This window comes from Bidens hawaiensis, unplaced genomic scaffold, assembly GCF_021521415.1.
Source record: "Bidens hawaiensis isolate Kalapana, Puna unplaced genomic scaffold, B.hawaiensis_p1.1 tig00002772_1, whole genome shotgun sequence".
NCBI lineage: Eukaryota > Viridiplantae > Streptophyta > Magnoliopsida > Asterales > Asteraceae > Bidens > Bidens hawaiensis.
The window spans coordinates 1,898,321-1,907,340 of NW_027491150.1; the positions used below are offsets into that span (position 1 = coordinate 1,898,321).

Below are 9,020 nucleotides of genomic sequence, written 5' to 3' on the forward strand. Positions count from 1 at the left end.
CATACTTATAACTACTAAAAAACTAGGTATTTATGATCGCTTTTGGTCGCATATTTTTAAGACTGATTTTGCAGTCTGTGACCAAATTTCCAACTGAATCTTTTTTGAAACAAAGAATGCAACAGCACTTAATTGCGACTGAACTGTTAACCGTTTAGCAACATAAGTTGCTGTGGAAACTATTCGCAACTGATTTTACGACATAATTCTTACTAACATATATGGAATGTAAAGGTTTATCAGTAATGGATTTTAATGAAATCTTCACTTGGATGACACAGAAAACAACATGCCTTCAACACGGATTCATTATTTATGAAGTGACGATATATTATACAATACACCATTTAAGAGAACTAGAAATCATACAATTATTTATTTATTTATTTGGTCTCACAAATAGTTCATTTCTTGGTTAATGAAATGACAAAATTAAAGAATCTTGTTTTGTTATTAATGAGATGTTTGGCCACATGTTTCTTGTACTTCTCAAATAGCTCGTTAATAATGGATTCCCCGAAATGCGAAGTCAACAACGGTTCTGTAAAAGCTCTCACCATTTTTGCTGTGTTTTCTCCATGTGTACTGTCTTCATGAGAGTCATTCAAGTTTATGTAATCTGTGTCTGGTGGATCCCAATTGACGTGAAAAGTAGTCAAGCTTTCAAGGAAAAATGATCCTTCATTTTGGATAACATTTCTAATTCCATCCTCGCATGGATAATATATAGGGACATTAAATGATTTTATATCTGACTCTTGAACATGTCCCTGTGATTATTGTTAAAAGCATGCACATAAGGAATTAGTTGGTGAAGCAACGTGGAGCGCTAAAAGATAAATACTATCACATATAAGACTGTTCTGTGTAGGGGTGTGCTGTTGGCTCAGGCCCCACTCAACTCACACACTACACACACAGTTTTGGATGAAATTATGTTGTGTATTGAACTTTCAACAAGATTACAACTAAAAGAAGAATTGTACGTGAGTTAATATGAATGAAAAGCTGCACATATTTCATTAAACAAATGAGCTATTAATAGCCATACAAATCACAACGTGGGAATAATAAAATCTAATAAAATACTAATATTTACTAAAGAATCGGTAAACTAACAAACGTGCACTTCCTTGAAACTTGGTCAATCTGGACCAAGTCATTACACGTGACAAATTAGCTACTGAACCATTTGACCCGTGATCGATACCGTGCCGCCCGTGACCCGTAAACGAACCTGATTAACCCAACATGTGCAAGAAACCGAAAAAATCGATCTGACACCGAAAAAACCAAAAAATCCAAACAGAAACAAAAACTGACGGTTTGGTTTTATGTTATTATAAAAGCCGAACTAATGGTTCGGTTTTGGTTTTGCATGTAATAAAAACTGAAAAAACCAAACCGAACCGAATTTCTAAAATTTAGGGCTTAGACTTGACTTATTTAGGTCACATACCATAATGGTATTTCCCTTACATATATTATTATTATTATTATTATTATTATTATTATTAGCTTTTATATAGCTGTTAAACTGTGACCTTATTATTAATATTATTATAATTAGTAGTAGTTTTTATATAACTGTTAAATTTTGATTTCCTTTATTTTGCTTCATACTTATACACATACACATGTACTTAAAGCCGATGGTCTCTCTGGAAGCCACCTCTTTATTCCTTTGGATAGAGGTACGGTGTGCCTACATCCCACCCTCCCCAGACCCTACCTATAGCTTTGCTGTCGGTGGGATTTTACTGGGTATGATTGATTGATATATATATTCTATTTTTATTTTTTATTTTAAGTAATTTATAAAAATTTAATAAATATGTGAGTTAAATATTTTTGGTCAAATGTATAATAGTCTGTTAGTTAATAATTAACAAAATTATGTATACCTAAATTCATTATTTTTTGCAACTTTTTTTCGGCTTAAGATTTTCAAGCTTAATGGCAAAAATCGAAAAAACCAAAACCGAAAAAACCGAAGCTGAACGGTTTCAAAAAATCCAAAACCCAAAGTTTTGGTTTTCGGCTTGGTTTTAATTAGCCCAAAACCGCACAGAACCGCACCCCCCCCCCAATTCCGTGATGGAAATCCATTAGTAAAAATGGTTATCCACGAGATTATGTTGGTGAATGTCTGTCGAAATTAAATATCATGATAGGTAATCTGATTTGCAATATAATACTGGCTGATATATTAGCGACAAAACTACTAAGGAATAACTAAAAGCTCATAAAGAAGTGTTAATTTTTATAGTTTTGAGTTGTTAGTTATTGTACCTCTTTTACCATATCAAGAAGTGATTGTGCAAGTAGCTCCCATAGACGACAACCATCGTCACTAGTTGGATCGGCAACACTCCGACCAACAAGTGTTAGAACCATGCGCCCTTCGCACACAAGTTCCTCAGAACGTATTTGTAAAAAGTAAGTGAAGTCGGTCTTAAATTGCTTCCCATATGCATGGAACACATTAGGAGGACTTGTTTTTGCCATGTATATATTTAGTGCATTACTTTCAAGGCCTTTTGGTACCTATAAGAAATATTTCAAGTCCTATAGTTTATCACTTATGCAAATTGGTAGGAAGTATTTGTAAGACTAATTAAAGAGATGTCTATGGAGTAACATATATATAAAGCAAAAAACCTGAGAAAGCCAATGAACACTATAAGAAGAGTGTACAAGGTGCAAACTTTGCTCCGGAAACAATCTACAATAGAAAGAACCAGGAACAGCTGAAACGAAACAAGGGCCGAAGTTTTCTCCCTTCTCCTTCTTACGCTTTGCATAAAAATCAGGTAACATTTTGAAAAGAGTATTGAAATCGTTTCCAAAGAGATCATTCAAGCATACTTGAAATTTTGGTGGTTTACGATTATTCTCTTTACACATATCAATGACTATATCCATTATGCTAGACGCAACCATTAATGTATTTTTACTAGAGGAGCATCCGAGATCTGCTATCTTGAAACACTGATCACCAGAGAAGAATAGATCATGATTGGTAATACCTTTAATCGTATGCATTAGGACGGGTAGCGCTTTTTGTATCACCGTTTCCTGGAGAAAGAATATGAACACATCAGACAACATCATATATTAAGCGTGCTATTAACTAGTTGACGTTGAATAAGCTTGCATGTTTTGTGAGAGGGGAAACATTTTTAATCATCAAGATTCAAGAGAGTACTAATTGAAGGCTGACCTGAAGTAACGAGTTACTCGCATAGCTCGATTCACCATCGCCTGTATTCATGTGTAGGATGTTTACAACTTCCATGGTGTCTTAATTACTTCTGATGCTTCCTGGACTTAACTAATTTATAATAGTTCGTAATTCAGGCTTTCACAAGTTGATTAATTATAAGTTGATCTCACACGTCATTATGGGATTCTCGATCTTCTTATCTAATATTTTAATGATAATATTCTAGTGCCAGCGAACTGAAAGCTCACTGAGATGCATACACATGATACATTAGCGTACACACAAACGTACATAGGATGGTTTTTTTAAATGAAACTAAATAGTTTTAGAAGATTTTATTCCAAATCATTCACGTGGACAAATTTGGAGGTTTCACAGTAAAAATACACGGTGGGTGATTGTATACCAGCTTGGCACGTTAAACCGATTTCATCCCTTTCATTTTTAGCTTTTACCTTTAATTTTACCCGTTTGGCCCATTAGAGATATACAAAAATGGATCACAATTTCCACCTCTCCTAGCAAGTTTCAGTTGGCAGCATTCTGCATGCATTAGCGTAAACACGAAGAAAATCAAGAATTAAAAATTTTAAAACTTATTAGTTGAGAAAAGTTGGAAGATATAATTTACTACGTGTATCTGTGAACCGATGAAAGATCTATGGCTCAGCCATTGGAAACGATGCCCAGTATAGACTTAACGAGTTTCCATTCTTGTAGAAAGTATCTCAGAAGAACCACTTCTTTTGAGTCGTGTTCGTCATCCTCTTCAACTTCTTCACACTTCTCTTGCTGCCATCAGAGAAGATCTACTTCCCGTGCTGCTATGCTTCGATTTGTTGACTTTTTGTCTTGAAGAACTTTGCCAAAACCTTAAGGGCTCGTTTGGTTCACAGAATTAACTGAAACTAGAAAACACTCCATCATATTCATCAACGGAAGGAATTCAAGATTCCATCATACTAATGAAAGATTATACGCATTCTAATTCCCCAAAATGTCCATGAAGATACAACATTTTAGACGATACAACTTTGCTCAATCTTATTGGGAACCTAAAGCGCGCAACTTCTAAAATTATTACTTTATTTGTGAACCTAATAAATTACGATCCTATGGTTAAATTTATGCACTTCTTAACAGTTCAATAACACCATTACTGAACAGTGCAAGTAGCAAAAGGCTGTATAATTTCCATAGTATACATCAAGTACCAATAGCACGAGTAATCAAACAAGAAATGTTGTGGGCTAACCCAACCTAAAAAGGAAATTAAAATGAAAAAATAAATAACTAACGCAGATCATACACAAACAACTTAACAAAGAACACATATTGAAATGAAAAAAGAGGTTATTATGGGCTGCATCTGATCAAAAAGAAAGCAGAAACAAGTCAATTCATATCCCTAAAAGAAAATTAATTAATTCTTCAATCTATGAATTGAACGGTATTGAAATGATAAAATGTAGTTTTCTAAAGGCCACAAATACTAGTGTTTCAAAATGGTTTTTTTAGGAAAAACCAATAAGTCAATAAGTTGTTTTTCAAACTTAATCCCAAACATACCCTAAGAAAGTGACATACAGAGAGGAGTGAAACTTGTTTAAAACATGCTTTTTTTTCTTTCATGTGACTAAAAATATTAATGCTATTAAAATGTTTTGATTGTTGACTACAAATTTACGGTTTATTTGTTGTCACTAATGGGCTTATAAAATAAAAGCATGTTGGACTACTTGTAGGTTCACTAAAAAACGGATCGGCAGTGTTTACCAAGTTATATTGCAGGAAATTTATTAACACAAAACACAAGTCTAAGGCCCAATTGTGATCATCTAGATAATACATCATGCCAATTAAAAGTTTTAAAAACGTTGAAAGCACATAGTTTTTTTTGTCTAGTGAACTCACAAAGAATTTAAAAAGAATTTAAATAGAACTCTTTATTTACCTTATGCAAGTAAGTAAAATAATGACTATGTACGTTTATCTCATGTGGAGACGTCAGGAAGGATATAGATATATATACACACACAAACATGATAATGTTGATGCTTCTTTATCTTCTTCTTTATTGGGGGGTGGTGGTAAGAGTTTGCAAAGAATGTTATGACTATCTAATTTAACTCTTGCCTATCAATTCCACTTAATTGTCTTTTTCTTGTGCTAATTTATTGTGTATTCAATGCATGAATATGATAAAAATATGCGACCGCATGCGTTATCATGTTTATCAAACTTAAAATCTAAACTTTGAAATCGAGGAAGTTAATTAAACGGAAAATTAGAATAACAAATGAAGTTGTGACTTACATTCTATGACCTTCATTTTACAAGTCATCACCAATCTTACATACTTTCCACATGGGTTGGTCCAATTTAAAATCCACAAACTTTTTCATGGTATAAGACACCAACGTACTTTCCATATGTGTAGGTCCCATTGTGTTTGAATATCTGCTAATGTAATTTAGTTTGACCGAAGGTTCGGTGGAATTTTGTACTCGGCATATAGATCATACCCAAGGAAATAACAATTAATCTAACATCAACTAACTTTATTTATTTATTTGACACTCTTAATATAAAAGACTCCATAATTAAAGATGAGTTCTAGTAATGCTAACAATAACCAAAAACAAAAACCACTTTGAGATAAGTTCTACTAATACTAACACGTTCTACTAACACTTTGTTATTTCAAACTATTTATTTTCTTCATTTAAAAATCCACTCTGACTTATTGTGTTTTTCAAATAACCAATAAGTTAAACAAAATTTTTGGCAATCACAAAAGTCGTTCTAATTTTAGCTTTTTGAAAATGTTAAAAAGTAGTTTTGTAAAGGCCACAAATCCTAGTATTTCAAAATGTTTTTTTTTAACCCAATAAGTCAATAAGTTGTTTTTCAAACTCAATCCCAAACATACCCTAAGAAAGTGATATATAAAGAGAAGTGAAACTTGTTTAAAACATGCTTTTTTTTCTTTCATGTGACTAAAAATATTAATGCTATTTCAATGTTTTGATTGTTGATTACAAATTTACAGTTGACGGTTTATTTGTTTTCACTAATGGGCTTATAAAATAAAAGCATGATGGACTACTTGTGGGTGAACTAAAAAACGTATCGGCAGTGTTTACCAAGTTTTCTATTGCAAGAAATTTATTAACACAAAACACAAGTCTAAGGCCCAATTGTGATCATCTAGATATGGCTTCATGCCAATTAAAAGTTTTAAAAACGTTAAAACCACATGGTTTTTTTAGTCTAGTGAACTCACAAAAAATTTAAAAAAGAAAGAAAATAGAACTCTTTATTTACCTTATGAAAGTACGTAAAATGATGATAATGTACGTTTATCTCATGTGGATACGTCAGGAAGGATATATATATACACACATACACAAACATAATAATGTTGATGCTTCTTTGTCTTCTTTATTGGTGGGTGATGGTAAGAGTTTGGAAAAGAATGTTATGACTATCTAATTTAACTCTTGCCTATCAATTCCACCTAAGTGTCTTTTTCTTGTGCTAATTTATTATGTATGAATATGATAAAATATACGACCACATGCGTTATCATGTTTATAAAACTTATAATCTAAAATTTGAAATTGGGGAAGTTAATTAAACGGAAAATTAGAATAACAAAGGAAATGTTGACTTAAAATCCATGACCTTCATGTTACAATACACCACCAATCTTATGTACTTTCCACATGGGTAGGTTCCATTTAGAATCCACGAACTTCATGGTGCAAGACACCAACGTACTTTCCACATGGGTAAGTCCCATTGTGTTTGAATATCTCATTCTAATGTAATTCTAGTTTGACCGAAGGTTCGGGGGAATTTTGTAAACAACATATAGATCCTGCTCATGGAAATAACAATCTAACCTCAACTAACTTAATTTATTTACTTGACACTGTTAATATAAAAGACTCCATAATTACAGATAAGTTCTAGTATTGATAACATTAACCCAAAATAAAAACCACTTTGAGATTAGTTCTACTATTACTAACAAGTTCTAATAACATTTTGTTGTTTAGATGAATTTGGTCCAACCGTTTCATTCTTCTATGTTGAGCCGTTTGGCCTTGAAATTTTGAGCCGAAAAGATTTGGTTAGACATAATGCAGTTGGTCCTAAAGATTTATGTTAATTAAATAATATACATTTGACCTAAAATATTATGGTAACGCCATGTATTTTGTTTAGTTTTTTCGATCACCCGTCGGCTTTTTGATTATGCTTTATCTCTAACTTATATGTTAAACAAAAAATATATTTTTAGTAGAAATATAGGCTTTGCGATCCAAAAGGGGGATAGCGGCGCAGCTTGTTGCTCGCTTATCAATTATCTAGATGTAGTTTGGTTTGTGTTAAACGAAAAAGGGATTTATATAACAAAAAAAAAGTAGAAATACCTTATCTTCAAGAAACTAAACGCAGGGGCATAGTGTGTTGGTACTTGTTATTAGGCTGAGGGGTGTGGGGGGCTCTAATAGGGGCGCGAGTGGGGGCTCCAGCCAATAATATTATGACGTGTGGCAGAGAGAGAAACTGGATAAGGGGGTGTTGGAGCCCCCGGTGGAGCCCCTGGCCCTGGTGTGGAGGGGCTCCAGCAGGGGCTCCAACGGATTTTTTTTTTATTTTTTTATAAATATATTCAAAAAACGTATTATTAAAAAAACTCATAAATTATTTAAAAAAACACACATTAATGAAAAAACACATTAATATCTAAAAATAAAATAAAAATAAAAGTACTAAAAAAAACATTATTCTTATTCTTCGGCTTGGTCTTCTTCGATCAACCTCTTTCGGATACGTTCCTTTTGCTTTTCCATTAGCATTTGATTGACCGGATTTAGGTTACTGAAGTCTCTAGTAAGGAAGTCCAAATCTGTCATTCGACTTTTTTCCTTTTTGTCATTAGAGACCACCTCCATGGTTTTGTTGAATTTATTGAGGGATTCAACAAGATTGGCGATGTTTACGGCTTCCCCCTCAGCCGGTTTTTTCCCCTTGGCGTCCCGTCCCAATGGCCGCCTCCTCGGCGGTGAAGACGTTTCCTCCCCCGCAATGTTTAGGTCGAATCCAACGCGGCAATCCGACCCGATTGAAGTGCTATACGCTCCGGACGAACTTGTTTTAGTCCGTTTCGGCCGTACTTCCGCATCAACGTCTGGCGCCACCAGCTCAACCCACTTGGAACACCTTTTCAACCTCTCCCACAACTTTACATCGTCCCACGTCTTCACCGTCCCATACCTCCGCAAACACTCCTGCTTCCACTCTTCGACAGTGAAATTGTAAACCGCCAAATCATCACTGCCACTTGGTCTCATACGACCGCTGTTTCTGTTGAAAAGATTAGTAAACAAGCCGACAAATTTTCTGATTTCGGACCACCGACCCGAAATCATATCGGGGTTCCGCTCTGTACTCCCAACGAGCGTATAGAACGTCTCCCTAACCTTTGTCCAAAAAATCTTGCTCTTTTGGTAGTCGGCTGCAAAATGAATAAATAAATTTGTAAGTCATTTAACTTTTTTATCTAACTTTTTAATTAAAAATCATTTTTAAAAACGTTAAAACAATTACCGCAACGCCGATCCTCAGAAATGACTATCCAAGCCCGACACAAGGCTTCCTTCTCATCCGATGACCACGGAGTGGTTTTCCGTTTCGTCCTCGGAGTCGAAGCCGGTCCCGACCCGTCCGTTGCAACTTGTTTTTTCCGGTGGGCGCGTCTTCTTTGTCCCGTAGCTTCACC

General features: G+C 34.3%; 1 protein-coding gene across 1 annotated transcript; it reads right to left on the reverse strand.

Annotated features, from left to right (window-relative positions):
- Positions 1-403: 403 nt before the first annotated feature.
- On the reverse strand, positions 404-3,298 carry LOC143621085 (putative jasmonic acid carboxyl methyltransferase 1). The gene is made up of 4 exons (XM_077092610.1): positions 3,224-3,298; positions 2,662-3,078; positions 2,293-2,547; positions 404-770 (listed from the first exon to the last, which is right to left on the reverse strand). The coding sequence occupies exons 1-4, from the start codon at positions 3,296-3,298 to the stop codon at positions 405-407; spliced, it is 1,113 nt and encodes a 370-aa protein (XP_076948725.1). The 3' UTR covers position 404.
- Positions 3,299-9,020: the final 5,722 nt, after the last annotated feature.

Excerpts from the sequence above, each read along its gene's own strand:
- LOC143621085 (XM_077092610.1), bottom strand. The coding sequence starts at position 3,298 with ATGGAAGTTGTAAACATCCTACACATGAATACAGGCGATGGTGAATCG. Across the intron at positions 3,079-3,223 it reads CGAGTAACTCGTTACTTCAG|GAAACGGTGATACAAAAAGC; the intron begins GTCAGCCTTCAA and ends TTCTTTCTCCAG. Across the intron at positions 771-2,292 it reads TTCTTGATATGGTAAAAGAG|GGACATGTTCAAGAGTCAGA; the intron begins GTACAATAACTA and ends CAATAATCACAG.